At 42.2% G+C, this 20999-nt stretch overlaps 1 protein-coding gene across 1 annotated transcript in view; it reads right to left on the bottom strand.

Moving 5' to 3' along the window:
* Window positions 1–20999, bottom strand: part of LOC103155878 (thyrotropin-releasing hormone-degrading ectoenzyme) — a 155014-nt gene that overhangs the window by 115903 nt on the left and 18112 nt on the right. Inside the window, exon 3 of the mRNA XM_007577763.2 lies at window positions 11947–12220. Within this exon, the coding sequence (XP_007577825.1) occupies window positions 11947–12220 (274 nt within the window). The remainder of the gene's footprint in view (window positions 1–11946; window positions 12221–20999) is intronic.

A 20999-nucleotide genomic window follows, 5' to 3' on the forward strand; every position in this document is an offset into this window, starting at 1 on the left:
AGTGAGACGGATCTGAGGACGGACACGCGAGCAGGAAATCAGAGTTTGCGCCTCTTCATTTCCACGAGTGGTTGCCGTCCGAGTCAAACAGGAAATGAAACTCGGCTCCGACAGTTTGAATAAAACTGGATTTACAGCAGCAGGAAAAAGTTTTAAAGGTTTAAACCCCAACAAACAGAACTAATTCGATCAATTACAGATACTGCCTGGTCACATGACGCTCCACTGATGACCCAGTTTATGAGAAGCTCCTGAGTGACATCGTCAGGTCTGTCATGATAATATTCAGCTGGACGATAAAATGCTATACGATTAATTGATTTAATGATTGCAACAACAAGCGACAACATCAGACATTTTATTTCTGTTGGGATGCATCAATCCGATACCAATATCTGTATCGGCCCTGATATTGAACAAAATCTAGATAAGGTATCGGTGACAGAGGGCAGATCTATCCAGTCTGATTCTATGCTTTACTTATTTTACATGACATTTAGGATTACTAATTGAACTTTCTGACCCATTTGAAATAAGATTTGTTCGTTTATTTGTACAGGTAGTCAACATGTTTCAGTTTCATATTTATTTATATTGGAAGTATTATATTATATACTTCTGACTGAATGTTGAAATTCTAACTTTTCAACTTTGTGGTAACTGGGACTCCGCATACGTTCTCCAACCTCCCAAACTGCATTTTCTTTAAATAGTTCAGATCTGCTCTACAGACACCAAGGGAAAAGGTGAATTTTCAGCAAATAATCTGGAGGTAGGTTCCCTGCTAAAATCTGGGAACCCCTGGTGGTTCGGTGTAGATCCCAGAACTGAGCTGATTGTTTTTCAGTAAATCAGTTCAACTGAAGGCCGTCAGTTTCAGAGTCTCGTCTGTATTCTGCTCACAGCGTCCGATGATTCCCTCTCTCACGCACCGAAGGCGTGTTCCAGCATGTTTATTAGCAGACGAGCCAGACGGCTTCCTGTCTGCTCCCCGCACGCACGGACAGAAACAGAAATTAAATTAAAGGGCCGGTCTAGACGCTCTGAATACGGCGGGATGAGATGGATCAAACCCCGACACAAAAAGGCCATTCCACTGGATTTATGCTGGGAGAAATCGATCCAGCACTTTTATGACCACTCTCCAAGTGTCTGTGTATGGAGGCGCTTTCAAGGGTCAGAGAACATCATGTGACCAATGCAGAGTTTATGCAAACAGTAAAAATCTGCTTCACGGCTCAAATGCTAATTTAGCACAAACCATCTGCATGCAGGAGCAGAATGAGCTTTTATTCTGAGTGTCGTCTCTAGTAACGTTGCTTTAGACTTTACTTACGCATCAGGTGGGATAAATTATGATTTTACTGAAAACATACGTCTGCTGCATCTCTGGCTGAACTATTTTGTGAGAAATTTGCATTTCTCAGCTGAGACAAAACTACAAACCCCATCAGCTTCTTCTGCAGCCTGTGATGGATTCTGCTCCGGAAATGGATTCATAACATTTTTACAGAATTAAAATTATCCTCCACAAACTCCTTCATTTTGTTAAAATCACTGATTTGGTCTGAATTTAGTGTTTTTGTGCAATCAGGGGACAGAGGAGAAGCTTCTAATGTATTTTTGCAACATGCATTGACAGGTTTTAGTGGGATAAACGCTCCATCTTGACTGGAATGAGGTCTGAAGTGGTTTGAGGCAAATTCTCGACAATAGTCCACAAGCAGATGATTTTTCAATGCAGTTGCACTGGATTTTATTTCAGAGCATGGGATTAAAAGGAAATGCATTTTAAGTTTCAAAGATGGTTTTCTGTTTAAATCTAGCAATCCTGTTTTTTAAAACAATGAAATATCTTCTTCCACTTAACTTTCCTCAACTTTTGCTGATAAATCCCAAAATATCCCAATGAAAACAAAATAAAACAGAAGTGTGGGATGTAAAATATGAATGGTATGAATCTCTGGTTATACAGTCGCCATATTTTCACTCATGACTCACAGATTTGCTGAATATTTTAGGTTTTCATTAAAAGAATAAACATGAAGCAGAGAGGTGCAACAGAACCAGAGTCCCGGCCCGGTTGGATCCAGCTCTGGGGTGATTGCTGAATAAAAATGCAGCTCCCGTCTCCTCATCCGGCTGCAGCCAGCTGACTGAATATCGGCTCAGAGTGAGAGGATTTATTGAAATGTGGGCCGGCCGCCGGGGAGCTGCTGAATTCAGAAGAGTCTCCTGAGGATTCCTTAAACGCCCGCGGTCGTGTTCTCCCCGCTGAGATCCCGAATGCGTCGTATTTTCCAGCAGGCTTCAGAGTTTTGCTCCCTTCAGGCTGAAATTCGCTGAAACTGAAGCGGTGGTGGAGACAGGCAGCCATTTCTCCGTGGATTCCCCCAGAAAGACAAAAACACGCAGCTCTGCTGGAGCTGAAACTTTAAATTACCTCCAGGTGAGCAGCAGGAAGACCCGTCAGTCACAGCCGTCAGCTGTGAGGAGGAGCTTCCCGACTGAAACACGGCGTCCGCTCATCCGGAAAAAAAACTAAAAACTCTGAAATTCGGGTATCTAAAATGAAGGCCTTGTGTGTTTTACAGAACAATCAAGTGTCAATGTTACCTTCAGGCGTCATAAAATGCTGTTTGTATCACATATGACTGAAAAAGAATTTAACTATTTTAACACCTTGAAATTGGGCCTATGTCTCTTTAAAAACTCCTGCTCTTCCTGAAGCTCCGCCTCCAGGAAGTCATCACAACATGGCTCCTCTATTAACCCTTTAACAACGTTTTTACCCCTGAGCAGCAGCTCCTATAACGAGCTCAAGTTCCACCAGGTGTTGCTAATTGCTGCTGGCTAGTCTGGAGGAGCTGAGAGGGGAGGAGCTACAGCTAGAAGGCAGGGCTAGGCCCACCCAGGCATTTGCACAGTAGTGTGGTTACCATGGAGATTAAAGAATTTCTTAAACAGGCATTAAAAAATTTATGCATGATGAGGGAAAAACATAAAACAGTTTAAATATTCAAAAAATATATTTTATACGATACTGCCCTTTTAATTTAATTAAAAGAAAGTAGTGCTTTTAATCTATTAATCACAGTTCATCAATTTTGACAAATTTAATCTCGTACTAAGATATCGGCGTAGGAAGTGAAACAGGTGGATCTATAATCCAAGCCAGGACAATTGATTGACATCATATTTCATTTGATTTTGTAGTGACCTCCAGAAACTTATTTTTAAAATGATAGTGGCACAAATAAAAATGTTTGCAATACAAACTTTTTCCACCAATTTTGTTTAATTTGAAGGAAGGACAGAAACAGGAAGCTGCTCTTCCTGCATCATGTGCAAACAGACACAGATGAAAAACGGTAAATAAAAGCTCGGTTCTGTTTGTTTTTTTAGAAAATTAACCCGACCTCCTGCACAGCAATAAGCTCCTCTCAGCAGCAGAGAAAGGAAAACCTTCACGCTCCCTCCTGGACATCCAAACCGTTTCTGTGGCAACTGGCGAAGTTGACAAAACTCTCAAACTTCACCTTGAGCTTCTCCAAATCGACACGGCGGATTGTGAAGCGAAGGATCCAGAACCGTTCGGGTTTCTGAGGAGAACCAGAGCTGTGGACCAATCAGAAGCTGCTCTCTATAACTTATGGCGCCAGCATCACAGTTAAAGTCGGATTCACTCGCTTGGCGTTTGAAAAGTCTGAAGCATCAGTCAGGATTCTCTCCTCCAATCAGACGGCGGATCCTCTCTCTCTCTCCTCTCCTTGTTATCTCTTCGCTCGTCCGTGACTTCCCTCCCGGCGCTCCGGCTGTTGCCCTTGGATGATGGATGGGGTGATGGACGCTCGGTTGCCACGGTAATTTGATGGATGGTTTAACAACCGGTAGCGATGCTGACGGCGCCTCAGCCGGTTCTGGTCCTTGACTCCGGGATCAACGGGCCTCAGACGGCCAATGGAACCAGCGGCGCCGCTGACCCGTCACCGCCGCGCCAGATAGGTCCAATCAGACGACAGGACAGCGGGCGGGCGGCGCCGCATGGGTCGCGACCCCAGGAAGACAAATCAAGACAAAACATCGGTGTCCACTTCAGAGGGAGCAGAACCAGAAAAGTTCTGGCTGGTTTCAGTCCAACAAACAGACAAAACTGACGTTTCATCAAGACTTCAGTTCGTTTTTTATTGGAGACAGATGAAAGGCGGTTATTTTAGTAATCGACTAATCGGAGGTCTTAAAAATCCTGTTTTACGTTAAGAATAAAGTCAAAGGTGCAAATAAACGATTAGATTCCATTTTTAAAATCATAAAATGCAACAGCAGCATTCCTTTAGTGAACGCTTCTTCGTTCGTAGTAAATGAAGCTAAAAAATATTTATAACATCCACATCAGAAAAGTTCAGCTCTATCTGCTCGATTTGTCATTTCAGTAAGGCTGATCTGGTGATCATCTTTCAGATTAACTGATTAGAAACTGACAGAAAAAGCAGCTTAAATGACGACTTGTTGCAGAAATTGAATCAGGTGAATCTAAAACTGACGCTAAAGGAGTTCTGGGTTTAACACTTTTACAGATAAATGGATCTTTTTTTATCTTAAAGGAAAAGTTTGTGGTTTATAACTTTATGTTCGACTAACTCAGTTTCTGTCATTTAAAACAGAAACATTGTGTTTCTGTATGACTGTGTTCTGCAAACTGTTCACAGTGAACATCTAGGAGATGTTTTCTATCTTGGTCACTGACAGGAAGTAGCGTTCCAGGCAACTGACCCCAAAACCCAACGAAGCATCTTTATCCCGATGATCCGACACATTCCCGACGGACAGCTGTTTGGAACGGAGTCTGGACAGGAAGGCGACCACTAGTCTGCAGGGGTAGCTACTTAACGAGCGTCGCTACACTGTTGGCATCAGCAGCTGAACGATCTGACAACGTTTAATTATGACAAGGTTATGAGATCCAAAGTAAATAATTAATACAAACCACTCCTGTTTAATTAATGCCATTTACGGTGATAATGTCGGCTTTTTTTCATACTTTTGAGGTTTAAACATGAAAGTTTTTAAACTCTGGATCATTAAAAACATTTTTCATTATCATAAAATCTCCTTAATGTCTGATTAAAGCAACAGAAGCAGCAGTTTTTATATTAAACACTGACCTTACCTGCAGTTTATGGTCCATTAATGTGACCTTTATTGTCATTACTGAATGTTAATGTGACATTTTCTGTCATTATGGGATTTTATGGGAACTCGGGGGAATATGTCAAAGGGGAGGATATTTATTAATCTACGGTTTAATAAACCCTCATGGTTTTTTTGAAAATAAAACCGAAAATCAATAAATCAAAGACACTAGAAACATAGAAAAAAACATAACACTTTTAAACAGAAAGAAAACCTGCATTTACAGAGGGACCATTAATATAAAATATAAAATTCATAATTTGATTACGATACGTCTTCCACAGAATCAAACCTCCTCAGAGAAACAGCCTGACTTCATATCTCAAACTACGATTTTAAATCTCATAATTGTGACTTTGAATCTCAAAATTATAATTTTATATCACATAATTGTTATTTAAAAGTCAACATTATGACTAACTCAATTATAATCTTAAATTTGGGCTTTTATTTTTTTCTTTTATGGCAGAAATGGGCTTCCATAAAAAACAGAGGAAGACTAGGTTAAAGTATTTCTGCAGGAACTAAACTGAGTCAGACGGATGAGATTCAGATCAGATTAATGAAAAAAAGCAGCCAAGAGCCCCCTGGTAACACTGGAACGGCCTAGTCAAAGTCTAGATGTCAAACCAACTGAGAATCTGATGTTCTCCATCCAATCTGACCGTTGGCTGTTTTAAAAAACAAAAGAGATTCAATTACAAACGCACAGCACAAATCCAGAGTTTTATTGGTAAAACTCTTCAAATTAAATAATTCGTAATTATGTTCCGCTTTACGTCGACATTTCCCATAAACCCGACATATCAGGTTTTTCCCTCCAGTGTTGCAGGTTTCATGTATTTTCCAGCAGAGAGCCAACATGATCCAGGTGTTTCTGGTTTGAACCTGGACAACGTTCACCTGTCGCTCTGTGAAAATGTTAAAACGATGTCGTTCCCATGGCGATCAGCTGATAAACACGCAGCTGGTTGGTGGGAATAATGAATGCTAAAGACGGGGTTTAGTGAAGCAAGGCCAGCGCAGCGGGTCACTCCTCCGTTTGTTTGGATTCTTTAATCCTCGCTGAAGGAGAAGCTCCTCATTACAGGAACAGGGATTCTCACTGAGACGCGTCACAATAAAGGAAGCAGACAAGCAGCTGTTTATGAGGCGGCAGAACAATGGAGAGCTGATGATGAAAGCTGGAAGAGTTCCAGTCCGAGTCGCTGCGCCGCAGATGGAAACGATTCCTGTTGCTGCCTGATGAAGTTTTATTCTCACCATAAAGACGTTATTACCAGCCTACATGTGCTGAGAGCGTCATCGTTTTCTGTCTCGTTACCACAACGGTTCAGGTGTGTAGAGGAGCTTCAGCCACCTCACAGGAGATCCAGTTTAACCTTTGACCTCAGAGTTCAAATTCCTGACCTGATGCTCTGCAGGTCATCGCCAACAGAGGCTTTTTAGTAGCAATAAAAACACAAATTGCACAGGATTCAGACCGGGCTGAACAATAATATACATGATGATAGACATGATTAATATCGATATTACATCTGATAAAATATTTAATATATAGAATATTCATTGAACTGCACAGCATTCTGGGAAATGTAGGTTAAAGGGTTTAGCTGCTCAACCTCTAACGGCTAGCTAAGTTTGTGGAATCAGCTAACTCATTCACTTTTTGGTTGCCTAGCAACAACCTGTTCAGTAACTGACAGCAGCAGTTTAAGGTTTCGCCTCATAAATGCTAAAAAAAAAAAAAAAATAGCGCGACGTGAAAACTGGATAAAACAGGAAAAGGTCAGACCACCAGTTTGGTGATATTTAAAATAAACTAATCAATAATAAGCGCTTGTATTGAGATAAGGTTTTCAGCTGTATCGTCCATCCCTACATTCAGCCAAGTCCTTCACAATAAGAAATACTTTCACCAACTCAAATTTGAGACCTTTCAAGGCCTCTGTGAAAGAAAGTTAAGACCGTTATCACAAAATAAATCTACAAAAGAAAACTGGAATAAATACATTTTATGGGTTGGTAGCAGAAGTGAGTCGGTGGCGAAGATGCTTATAAAACAGCTAGCTAGCGTTACCATTGGAGCTAGCTACCTAGCATGTGAGCTAAGCAGCTAGCTGTAAATTAACTAAAAATAAAAACTGAAACTGAGAAAACATTTCCTTTAACTGAAATAAATGAATACAGTAATAAATGGGGGAAATCTATTAACTTGTGTGTTTATAAAACCAACTAAAACAATGAAATTACAGATATAATATCCTCCGTTTTTGTATTTGGTTGGTCAACAATAACTTAATACATTTTTTGAAAATATTATCAGTTGAGTATTTATCACCCAGTAAATGTAAACATAATCATAGTAATTCAATTCCTAAAAATTAACCGAAGTATAAACAAACTAAAACTACTACTATAACCAATAAAAATGAAATATTTAACTAATAAAAACTAGCAAACATTCCAAAAACTAATAAAAAAGTCAATTAAATAAAGACTTTATTCCTGGGAAAAGACAAAGTTGGTTTTTGAATGAAAACCACGATAACACATTGTCCCAAATGTTATTGCAATAAACGATAATATTGATGTTTTGATACCAATAATGGATAATGGTATACTAATGCAGGAACACATTATAAAGATCAATAAACTTTAAATTCTAGTGAACATTTAACACTGGAACTGGAGACATTTTAAAAATGCAACAATAAAAACAAATAAAAGAGATTATGAAATATCTGTAAACAAAATGTCACTTAAAAAATCTAGCTGAGATGAAAACAGCAGACTGAAGACTTTAATCATCTGGTTTTTGGTAGAAAGAGGAAAAAAGAGACCAACAATAAATCGTGTAAATGGAAGTTATTGACTTTGTTTCCATTCATCATGTGATTAACTGATTTACTGCTGGCCTGTTTGGAGCCTGACGTCCCTCAGAGCCTCGTATTAAAACCAGGCTGAGTGTTTCTGAGCGCGACGCGCCGACTGGAGCGTTTATTAACGCCGGACAGACGGAGAAAGCGTTTGTGACAAACGGAGCCATTTGATTGGTCAGGATGGGGACGGCTGACGTTTTATTTGTCCTCCTCTCAGAGCGTGGCAGGAGGAAGAGGAGGCATGGCAGGATTAACGTTCCTGTCAGAGGAAGCCGCTCCGCAAACAGACAGCAGCGTCCCGGCTGCCTCCGGGCCAAAACAGCGATCTTAATATGAGACACACAGAGCCCATCCAGCAGATGTTTGTAGACACAACAATCTGCATCTGCTGCTTTCTGGATGCTTTTCAGCTCCTGACAAAATGAACACATCCTGGGTTTTTAAATGGAACCCGGCTTCCTGCTAATCTCCCATCAGGCCTTGCGTCCTGCTGACGGGACCATGTCTTCACGGATTACCACAGGCAAACAGCAGGAAGAGGCTGAGAGAATCCGTTCTCTCAACACTCTGCTGGAAAATCGGAGCTTTTTGATCGTTTTGACTGGTGAAACGTTCGACGTGTTCACAGTTCTCTGTGTGAAGAATGAGATCTGATGTGCTGCTCAACACCAAGCGGAAAGGTTCTCACTGCTGCAGCGTTTAAATGAGTTCATCAGGACTCGGCTGATGACGATGATGATCCAAAACTCTGCTCACATGAAGGTTTTTACCATTTACATGGCCATTTGTCCAGGTAGGAAGAGGAAGTCATTAGAAATAAAAGTTTAAAAGAAGACGTTTGAAAATCTAACATTCTGGTGACGAAGTCTCTAAAACTCACAGTAAGCTAATGCTACGTTTGTGGATGAAAGACATTAAATTAGTCCTTTCCAGACACAAAGACATAAAGGCAGCTAATTATTGCTGGTAACCTGCAGAAAGTGCTTCCTGATGTCACTTATAAAACAATCTAAATGTCCACAGACATTTTCTTCACTCAAAAACTTTATGCTCACAAACAACAGAGCGATGGATGTCCTGTGTTGTGTTGTAGTTCCAGATTCAAAGATCCAAGGTTTTTCAGCCAAAAGGTTTTAAATAACAGAGAGTGTGTTTACTGTGGATGTGGAAAAAAATATAAAAATCAGCCAATCATCTGTGGATCGACACAACAGAAAAAGGATCTGTGGAAGAAAGAGGTTTTTCCTCATCGTTTGGTTTTGCCGTACAGGTTTGCTGTAAAATTCTGTTTTCATGTACTGCAGTTCCACATCGTCGTCATCTGCCGGGTTTCCAGAAGACTAACAGTTTTAGTAACCTTTAGTAAGTGAATAAATCAATCAGCCGGCAGCCTGTGAGCGTTTTTGGCTGATATTTTCTCTTCAGTTGGACTCGGTTTCAGTTTTCATGTCGTGTGTTGGATTTTTTCCGGGCCGACTGGATTGTGTTTCAGATTCCCTGGAGTGTCTTTCAGGCCGCGGTTGTTCGTTTGGCCTCACCGTTATGGAGCCGTTACCAACCGAATGGAGGGATGTGTTTTTTCTCTCTCAAGTGGAAAATGTCTAAAAAATAAATAAAAAACAGCCTCAGGCTTAAAAGGGGTAAAAAGCGAAAATGGGAAGGGAAGCTAGCGGAGCGCTGAACAAACTCCCAGAGGATGTTTTGGTGTCATCAGAGGCGTGTTGGGCCCGCAGCGCAGCCAGACACCGCAGGAACAAAGAGGCCGGGGTTCCGGGATGCTCTGCCCTCAACCCACAGATCTCCACTGGAAACACGGGGGTCGTCTGGGATGCATGTTTTCCCATCAGCCGACGTTTCACCAGTTTGGTATAAAAATAGAAAAAGGGTAAAAATAAAGATGGATCTGTTGGCGTTTTCCTCCGTCTCAGAGCGCTGGAGGCTGCTGATGGTTATAAACGACCCAGATACGAGGCGCCATTAAAGCCAGATTCCTCCTAAATTATAATTCTGTAACAAGGAGACAAAGGCTGCGCGTGTCGGATCGTCGTCCTTGAGTTCCTGGCAGACGAGATGGATGAGCTGTAATTACACTGATAGAGATGATGGGGCGAACAAGGTCGCGCCTGCTTTGTGTCCTTGTGTTGGAAGTCCGACGCGTCGACGTGCATGTTTGAGTTTGAAGCGTTTGGAAACGGATGAGGAGAAAATCAGGTGAACGATTTGACTTTCAAATCAGAGGCGATAAAAACCGGAGCAGAAACAAAAACAAACCGAGACCAAAGTTCAGCTTATCTGGATCAGATCCCTCCAACGCTGCTCCTGTTATTTACCTAAAATATCCCAATAGTTGATGGGAATTTTCTGCAGCTTTGTTTCTGAGCTGACTGTTGCATCGTTTGTTGATTTAAAACAAAATCCTTTATCAGCTCAAACAGTCGACTTAAAGCTCCGACTGCAAAAACACAAAATCCTACCAAGTATTTCTGTCTGGTTTCAAGTGCAAATTTCTCACTATACTTCAGATAAGACAAAACTAACTTTTCAACAAGCTGGGAGCTTGTTTAGAGGAAATAATCCATTAATATTGCTGAAAAATACTAATTTCATTGGCAGATTATTTCATTTACAACATGAGAAAAATGTCTTGTTATAAGGACAGAAAGATTCGTCCGCCTGGTTTATTCCTGCGGCTCCCAGCTGGACGCTGATGCAGCGTTTTTAAAATTCTGCTCTACATTCACCTGAGAAAGGAGAAGAAATCCATTCTGGTCACATTTAAAATGACAACAGAAGTAAAGGTGGATGGGAGACCCAGCAGCCTAATGGAGCCAGAGCAGCAGCGAGGCAGAACGCTTCTGATCAGGAGATTATCGCCGGTTCACATCTTAATTACCGTCTTCAGCCTCAGATAACGAGCAGCTGCTGATTTTATTGGATCATCTGCAGACGATCCACTGATATCTGCAGGTAAAGTAGCTGCAGCTGATAATCTGTCGTTTCAACGTCTCATTTCATCCCAACCGACCAGCAGCATCAAAACCACCGTTCAGAAATTCACGCCGCTTCAACTTTTCCACATTTCATCATTTTACAACACAAGTTCACTTTATGATTTTCAGCCTTTAGGGAACTAAAAAGTCTCACATTTTACTGACCAGTGAACGCACCATATGGAAGACCTAATGAGTTACTTGGCCACGCCCCCAGCTATATTGGCTCCGCCCACGTTAGTGTCATTTTTCTAAATTCGCGGGGGGAGTTGAGCTTTGTCATTTTAAAGTTTATTTTGTACAAACTTTTAGCTGAAATGATGGAAAAACGACATAAGTTTCATTTTACGCTGCTGCTGTACAAACAGATGCTGTCCGCACCATTCAGCTCAAACTGGACAAGCTTGGTGGTTTTTCTTTTTTGTGACTTAAACATGAAAAATATTCAGTCAAAACAAGTTGAAAAATAAACGTATATGAGATTATTTAAGATGATTTGCTCCATAAACACTTGGAGGTCGGCGTTATTTAAATTAAATCCCAGAGATGTTCGTTTTTGAAGCACAAATCCAACATCTAAAAGCTTTAAAGAGCTGAATCTGCGCACTCACTCGTCCTCGCTTGTTTTCTCCTGCCGGCTGCTGATATAAAGCCATTATTCCCCCAATCAGAGCTTAATTATGTCAATTATTGTGTGATGGTAATGACTGCAGCTCTTATCTCCTGTTTCAACCCCAGAGATCAGGACTGATGGATGCGAGAGAAAACAGGCTGGAGTCGTTCTCGAGCCACTTTCATCGGGCATTTTTTCCACTTCCAACAAACAAACAAACAAACAAACAAACGAACGAACGGCGTTCCCAGAACAGGCTGAGACTCACCGCCACGCCGCTGCTGGTCTGCGTCTCCCTGTAGGTGAAGTTGCAGACGGCCCAGGCCAGGTAGTAGGTGGACATGCGGGGCGTCCGGGCGAAGCGGTTGGTCACCCAGCCGTCCTCGTCCGGCCAGCTGCTGTCCACCGGCATGTTGGACAGAGACGTGTACTGCGGGTCGTGGCGGAGGCTCAGGGAGAAGGTGGCCTTGTAGACGGGCTCGTCGAAGCAGGGGAAGGCCTTCCGGGCGTGGATCGGGCTGAACTGGGTCACCGCCAGGTACCTGGACAGGAGATAGAACATCAGCACCAGAAGGTCCAACTCATCCTGGACTGAAACGGTTCAGGACGTTCTCCAGAATCTACAGATTGAGCTGTAGAAGCGGAGCGGTTCTGATCCCAACGAGCCTCAGGTTGGTTCCACTGCTCTGGACTTTATTAATGTCAGCAGCAGTAAAAACATTTTCCTGTGATTCTGATGAGAAAAATCCGTCAACACAAACCCACAGAGACTCAACCCGGAGTTTCTTTAATAAAACTCAAACCTTCACTGGAAATTACAGAACTTCACACTCCGTCTGCCAGATTTCACCTGTTTTCCTTATTTTATCTCTTCTGCTTTCATTCAGTCGCCTCTCTGACCTCCTCTGTTAGAGACGGAGGTCTGTGTCAACATGGCCGCCGCCGCCGGGTCCAGCAGCAATCATCTCCACAATAAAAACGTTTTGCCTTTTTCCGCCAAACAGAGGAAAAACACAGAGCAGCTCCTCCATCTGCAGTGGTTTTCTGCATCACATCTACATCCAAACAGATTTCATTCCGTCAACCTGACCGTGACCTTTGACCCCAGCAGGGAGAAACAACATCTTATAGAAAACCTGAGCAAACAGAAGCAACAAAACACTGTCAGGATGTCTGACAGAGTTTTGTCACCATTACAGAAAAACAAGATCATGAATATCTCAGCAGTCTTCATAACCGAGCCCACCACTTTCTCCTACTACTCTCCAATTCTACATTATTTGCTGCCATTTTGACTTTTTACTCTATGCTTTCATAAAGTGCCTTCACTGTAAAAACACAAAATCTTACCAAGTACTTTTGGTCTAGTTTCCAGGTACACTTGAAATAAGACGAAGCTAAACAAAAAGTTTGTTTTAGGTCAATAATTCTTTAAAGTTGATTAAAATTATTAGTTTTATCAACTGAAAAGAAAAAAAATTGACTGAAAAGCTGCTGACATTTTATTACCATCAAGGTTTCTCCTGTTAACCGTTTAATTACAAATAAAAACCAAAGTATTGAAGGTAAAAGTTGTCATCCGTCAGTAAAAGCTAAACTCACCAAAATGTTCGTCTTTAATAAACTTGTGTTTCGGTTCGTTCGCTGACTCATCTTAAATTGGGAGTAATCCGGTTTAAACTGGAGCAGAACCAAACCTTCATCCTCACTCTGCTAGTCGTGACATTTAATGTTCAAACAAATCTGAGCCACAGCTCATGAAATCAAGTAAAGCCTGGAATTAACCAATCAAAGGAGTTTTTACTGCTTAGTTAAGTTTCCTCATGCTGGATTAGCTGCTTTTCATGAATGAGCCTGATGAGTTTAAAGCCAGGTGACCAGCAGCTCCGTCCAGTTGGACTCAGCGGGACACATCGTGTTGGTGGTGCATGGTGTGCATGACCTCCGCATGACCTCTGCAGAGCAGCAGCAGTCCAGCCCGACGGCCCACTGTGGATCTGCTGTGTGACATTTACATCATCACATCCAGAAAGACTTTCAACCTGATAATGCAGCAAAGATGGAGATTCAATCAACAGAAGCCAACAAAACGCTGGAGAAGTTGAATGATTTCAACTCTAATGTGACAAAAAGTAATAATACAAGATGTGAGAGCAAAGTAAGATCAGCTGTAAATAATAAATTAATTCATCACATGATGAATTAAAATAAGACCAATAATTTATTGTTTTTCTTTTCTACATGATAAAAGTTTTCGTCTGGTGTTTTGATCTCATCTAGTCCTTTTTTCATTTTATATATTATTTATTTTGATATTTAAAATGTCTTCCAGTTCAAGTATTAAATGTTTGTTGGAATTTAAAGTTTATCGATCTTTGAGAATGTGTTGTTATGCCATTACCGTTATATTGCTAGAAAATTGTTTCAAAACTACGATATTATTGTGCATGGCGATAACCTTTGGGACAGTTTACCGTCCAGCTGAACGTTAGGACGTGTTGGGAGGATTCCACCATGCCTGCTGCACGTCAGACTTTTCCTTGGACTGAATCCGTTTCCCTAAGGAGGACAATCGTGGTTAACGAGGACGGATCGGACTTCATGATGAACGAGACGCTTTATGAGGAGACCAGAGATGAATGGAGCTGATTGGTCAAACAGATCTACCTCAGCTGGTGCTGCAGCAGCTGAGGTAGCAGCAGCAGCAGCTGCAGCAACAGCTGCAGCAGCAGCAGCGTTCCTCTGTGACTCTCCCCCCAGCTGAAGCAGTAATCCAGTGCTGGGTGAGTTGATGTGGATCAATACTGACCTCTCCACTCTGCAGCGCGGCTGTCAGAGAGCAGTCAACCCAACATGGCCGCCAGCTGAGGCTGCTTCTCAACACTAACCGTCCCCGAGTGTCTGTGGAGCCACACACTGCAGGACGATCCACAGGTCCCCACAGTCCCACTGCAGGGCTCCCTCTGAGTGGGAACCACTCTGGAGAATCACTTCACAACTCAGGAATATCCCGACTATAAGAACTAAAAAACACAAAGCAGGACATTTGATTTGTGGAGATGATTTGGTGAGAACACGGAGGAACAAGGATGTTTCAGTAGAGTTCGTTAAACGGGTTGTAAGGTCCGAACTGATGATGGGATTTTTCTCTACTGAACTTTGAATCTTCGGTCATCAGTTTGGTTTCCACGGTGATCAGGGATTTAAATGAAGGTTAATAATAAAATCAAATTCAAAAATACTTTATCCCAAAAGGACATTAAATGGTATAACTCATAGCATCTAGTATCTTCAGTCATTGGACGACATCATCAGTTGTTAGCTAGCACTGCTAACCCACCTCCTTTGCTTTTGCCGCTGCTCTTTAATCTCTGCTATTGGGTGGAGATGTTGGAGTAGGGGATCAGTCTTTATTATGGATGGAAGAGCTGGACCATCTTCCTTCTTCTCAACTCCTCTGGGGTCAAAGGTCAGGTATTATATGGGCTTTTGAGATGCCAATTAGCTGCTCCGAGTTAGAAAAACACCTTGTTGCCATGGATACGCATCATAGCTCCTTCAATGAACCAATGGCCCAACCAGTTCTGTTCCTCCAGCAGTTGATGATGTTGGGTGTATCATGACTTCGTTTGTTTGTTCATTTCTGATTTGACAGTTCGCTCGAGTTTTTCCAGAAAGTTTTTTTTTCTGTGGTGTTGAAGCAGAAACTCCTCAAAAAATCAGCGATTGAAAATGTTCACCTTCACATGCTCCTTCCAGGCCTTTATGTTCTCCAGGAGGAGTCAAGCAGCAACAATCCAGCTGAAGTACACTTATGGTAAATATTTGCCTGTAAGAGAAAATGGCTGCTATTACAGCAGCTTTAAAGTGCAGCTCACGGTGAAGAGCGCGGCGATACGGAGCCTCATTCTGCGATTCCAACGACCAAACCAGGAGATCCGGCTTTAAGAAGCAGAAAGACGAGCGACTCACCAGCTTTCTGTGCTTTTTGCTTTTTTAAAGTTATAATTAAGCATCTGTGTTGATAAATTAGAAGCCATCAATCCATCACCAATTTCAGAAAATAAAAGCCACTGTGTAAATCCATCACACAGTGAAATGTTTCAACTTTCATTTCAGGTAACCAGAGTTCTGGCTCACAGAATGAAAACACAAAATTCAACATCTTAGATAATCAGAATATTATGAAAACGTTAAATATTAGAAAGTCATGATGCCACGCCCTAATCAGCTGATTAAAACACCTGGAAAGGTTTCCTGAGTGACTGTCTCTGTCTGGGTCAGAGGTCATGGACAGCCTGACCCNCACAGGTCCCCACAGTCCCACTGCAGGGCTCCCTCTGAGTGGGAACCACTCTGGAGAATCACTTCACAACTCAGGAATATCCCGACTATAAGAACTAAAAAACACAAAGCAGGACATTTGATTTGTGGAGATGATTTGGTGAGAACACGGAGGAACAAGGATGTTTCAGTAGTTCGTTAAACGGGTTGTAAGGTCCGAACTGATGATGGGATTTTTCTCTACTGAACTTTGAATCTTCGGTCATCAGTTTGGTTTCCACGGTGATCAGGGATTTAAATAAAGGTTAATAATAAAATCAAATTCAAAAATACTTTATCCCAAAAGGACATTAAATGGTATAACTCATAGCATCTAGTATCTTCAGTCATTGGACGACATCATCAGTTGTTAGCTAGCACTGCTAACCCACCTCCTTTGCTTTTGCCGCTGCTCTTTAATCTCTGCTATTGGGTGGAGATGTTGGAGGAGGGGATCAGTCTTTATTATGGATGGAAGAGCTGGACCATCTTCCTTCTTCTCAACTCCTCTGGGGTCAAAGGTCAGGTATTATTATGGGCTTTTGAGATACCAATTAGCTGCTCCGAGTTAGAAAAACACCTTGTTGCCATGGATACGCATCATAGCTCCTTCAATGAACCAATGGCCCAACCAGTTCTGTTCCTCCAGCAGTTTGATGATGTTGGGTGTATCATGACTCTCACCAGATTGACTTCGTTTGTTTGTTCATTTCTGATTTGACAGTTCGCTCGAGTTTTTCCAGAAAGTTTTTTTTTCTGTGGTGTTGAAGCAGAAACTCCTCGAAAAATCAGCGATTGAAAATGTTCACCTTCACATGCTCCTTCCAGGCCTTTATGTTCTCCAGGAGGAGTCAAGCAGCAACAATCCAGCTGAAGTACACTTATGGTAAATATTTGCCTGCAAGAGAAAATGGCTGCTATTACAGCAGCTTTAAAGTGCAGCTCACGGTGAAGAGCGCGGCGATACGGAGCCTCATTCTGCGATTCCAACGACCAAACCAGGAGATCCGGCAGAAAGACGAGCGACTCACCAGCTTTCTGTGCTTTTTGCTTTTTTAAAGTTATAATTAAGCATCTGTGTTGATAAATTAGAAGCCATCAATCCATCACCAATTTCAGAAAATAAAAGCCACTGTGTAAATCCATCACACAGCGAAATGTTTCAACTTTCATTTCAGGTAACCAGAGTTCTGGCTCACAGAATGAAAACACAAAATTCAACATCTTAGATAATCAGAATATTATGAAAACGTTAAATATTAGAAAGTCATGATGCCACGCCCTAATCAGCTGATTAAAACACCTGGAAAGGTTTCCTGAGTGACTGTCTCTGTCTGGGTCAGAGGTCATGGACAGCCTGACCCAGTCACAAAACGTCCTAAAGAGTCTGGCTGTTCACAAAGTGATGCATCAAAGATATTCATAGAAAGTTGAGTGGAAGGAAACAGTGAAGTCTTCCAGTCTAACACGAGCGTTCAAAACGTTCACATTTTTACTGATCTGATGTAAAGTTCTGACACGTTTTCCTTCTGAGAATCAACAGAATTAAAGCCTGAAATATTCCACTCTACCCGTCATAGATCTATAGCATTGAGCTTAATGTTCTGAAATGTTGCACTTTTTCATGATATCCAGATTTTTGGAGCTGCCTCGTAGTGAAACGGGGAAGGTGACCTCCTGACCCCTGGACTCGGTGCTCTTCATCATTCAGGTTGCATGTTGCTGCTCGTCTTCATCTTCAGCAGTCGGTTTGCTGGTTTCATCCCAGCAGGACGCCGCTCTGCCGCTGCAGCTAAACTCCAACATGCAGCATTATGATGCAGATTCCTGCTGCAGTTTCACACTGCAGTTAAAGTTCAGTCAGATCTTCATTTCCTTCCACAAAGAAACTCGGATGCATTAATTAGTTTTTGCACCTCGTGGGTAATTTTCCTCAGAATAAATGGGCGCTAATTTGGAAGATTATTCTGTTGTCTCCTGGTACAACATTAATTATAGTTCCAGGGATGGAAATCTGCTCTCTCTCAAAACCACTCGGATGAATCTGGCAGTTCGCCATGCACCGGCACGCTGACAGTTTCTAGTCATCCTCGCTTTAATTGGTCCCTCCTTTGACCATCTTCATCTCGTTCGCCGCCTTTCGATCGGGGCTCTGCTGCCAGAACGCCCATTTTAAAGCTAAAGCCTGTTAGAAATACCAGTTATTTATTCTTACATGTTTTTAAAGTCTCAGCTTAGCAGAACGTTCAGCCTGCCTCCCGAATAAATCAGTGAAAGTTGTTGCTCTAAATGCTGACAGAACTTTTAATTAGTAAACAGCAAATGCTGCAGATTTTTAGAGAACTATAAGATTTATTATCAGTTAATTATCCTGGTTTATTGTTCCAGTAACTTACTGCTGTTGCTTTACAATCCCCTCTGGTTAAAACTCAATTTATGTTCCATTAAAGACATTTAGCAGAGGAACCAAGCCATGAAATATGGAATAAAGGTTTACTTCTGAAAGTCTAATAAATAGAGTCAGAGTATGTTTTAGTTTGAGGATGAAACTGGTCTGGTGTTTGCGTCCATCCACCTAAAGTCAGCAGCTAGCCTCAACACCTGCAGGTTAGCAGGCGATCGTTTCATTGGGTTCTCAAGGTTTTGGAGATGAACTACTGGATCCTGTTAATGTGTAAACTCTTCATGTGTCCAGGAGTCTTTAACCTTCCTGTGGTCTTAGCGCAACGCTCAGGAGAAGAGCAGCAGATGTAACTGGTTGAACAGTGGGGAAGCAATGGGGTTGTTCCGTCAGACTGTCAGTGCCCGTAACAGCACACACAAACTTACAAAATTGCATCTGGGTCGATGCTGCTGGACTGAACACTGGGTAAAAAGCTTGTTGGGTCCAAATGAGCCCGTCTCTAAAGACAACGGGAGCAGAACACAGAAAACCAAACAAGAATGTACGATGCAAAGTTGTGTTAATCTATTTATATTTTATCTAGAGAGGGCAGCATTTCCTGTTGAGAAAAGTAAACAATCTGCAAATGTTCATTAGACTGTAACGAGCGCAGAGCAACCAGATCAACTACCAGTTTTAATCCAAATCCTTCACAGAGAAACAGGAAGGTTGAAACAGGAAGGTGTAAAGTATCTGCCAAGTCTGTGCGCATGCAGCTGATGTGCAGAAAGCAGGATTAGCTGGATAAGTTGCCTCTCTACCAGGGCCACAGTGATTCACAAGATCTCTGATCTGATGTTGGTCCCAAAATGACTGGTTGGTTCATCTCCAGTTAGAACAGGTTTAAACTGGTTTCCAGTTCAGAGCCAATCTCTCTGATGGTTCCAGTTTAGAACAGCTGAATGACGGAGCGTTGTGTCCTTCAGTGAATCAAACAGAATCTGACTGAACTCCTGATCCAGTCCCAGATTCCTGTGAAGCTGATGAATCGGCAGCAGCGCCGCATCGCGCCGCCGTTTCAATGCAGCTCCCAATCGCAATTTGATATGTTGCTTAAAGCGATCAGTGTGTCCACTGTGTGTGTGTGTGTGTGTGTGTGTGCGTGTGTGTGAGATAATAACACAGCGCTGACTCAGCAGTTTCTTCACATCTCTGATTGTGAACAATTCATTCGATCTCGGCAGGAAGTGATGTCATATCCACTTCTCCACTCGCGTTCAGATTAAGCAGAGTATCACTTCATGAGTGTGTGTGTGTGTGTGTGTGTTTGCCAGTCAATCAGGATTATTGTTAGAACAGGCATTACCGTGGCAGCAGGATGTCACATCGTGTGTGTGTGTGTGTGTGTGTGTAACAGGCTCATCCTCCTCCTCTCTAATAGATCCTCTCTTTATCTCGTCCCTCTCAGGCTCCCTCCATTATTCTCTCCCTCCGCCTGCCTCTCTCTGTTTATTATTCGTCTCTTCCTCCTCCTCCTCCTCTTCCTCACCTCTCCACAGCTCCTTTCAATTTGCTTCTCTGCATCCGTTTATCCTTCCCTCCTCCCTCATCCTTCCTTCTCATTTTCAGATTTCCTTCCCTTCTTCATGCACTCCATCGTCTGAGCGTAATCCCTCCTCTTCATCACTTTGACTCCTCTTATGTTTTTTCTTCTTCACCTCCGTTGAGGATTTACTTCTTTTTTCACCTTTGCCTGGCTTCACTCGTTCCCTCCTCCTCTTCCCTTTGACAATCCATCCATTTTTATTTATTTTACACATTTTCTTCCCAGTCCTCCTCATCCTTGTCTCTCGTTTCCACTCATCTTTTTCACTCCTTTTCTTCTCTGGAACGTTTTTCTTCCACAATTTTGTTAGAAAAGACGAACATGAAGAACTTTTTCCCGTTTCAGTTCCACTTCTTTCCGTTTCTGGTCCCTGCCACAGATTCTCTGTAAAGCTTGGGTACGGACTTTGACTAGGCCTTTGTTTTTACTAGTGTTTGAACATACAGTTAGAGACATTCATGTCAGAATGGCCTAGTTAAAGTCCAGACTTAAATTCAACTGAGAATCTCTGAGATTAGACGAGTCTCTAATGAAAATGTTCATCCAGTGGTCAGTCGGAGCTGAAACAACCCAAAAATGCAGGCCACACTTTTCAGATTTCACTTCAGGAAAATCCATTTAAACAGAAAAACCTGCAGCGGATCTGGAGAGAAAGCTGGAAGTGGATTTAAACACAGATCAAATTGTGTAAAGACGTTTGTTCTCTTCCTCCTCTCAGCCCGGCGGAGCAGAAAGAAACAAACTTTAGAGGATTTCTCCCTGAGGCGCCGACTGACGGCGAACAGGAAGAACTCGATTTAAACAGGAAGTTGATGGGAAGAGGAACTGCGGCTGCAGGGGGCGGAGCCACCGCCACTTCCTGCTCTGATCCCTTCCTCTCAGGCCGGAGGATGAAGGTGAGGATGAGGATGCTGTGAGGAATTGAATTAAGTTTCATTTCATGGCCAATTTCAGGCAGGATCAATTCTGCCTAACCAAGCGAAGTTATGGACATCGTTTAGCGTGTGGG

This window comes from Poecilia formosa, unplaced genomic scaffold (genome assembly GCF_000485575.1).
Source record: "Poecilia formosa unplaced genomic scaffold, Poecilia_formosa-5.1.2 Scaffold453, whole genome shotgun sequence".
Taxonomy (NCBI): Eukaryota; Metazoa; Chordata; class Actinopteri; order Cyprinodontiformes; family Poeciliidae; genus Poecilia; species Poecilia formosa.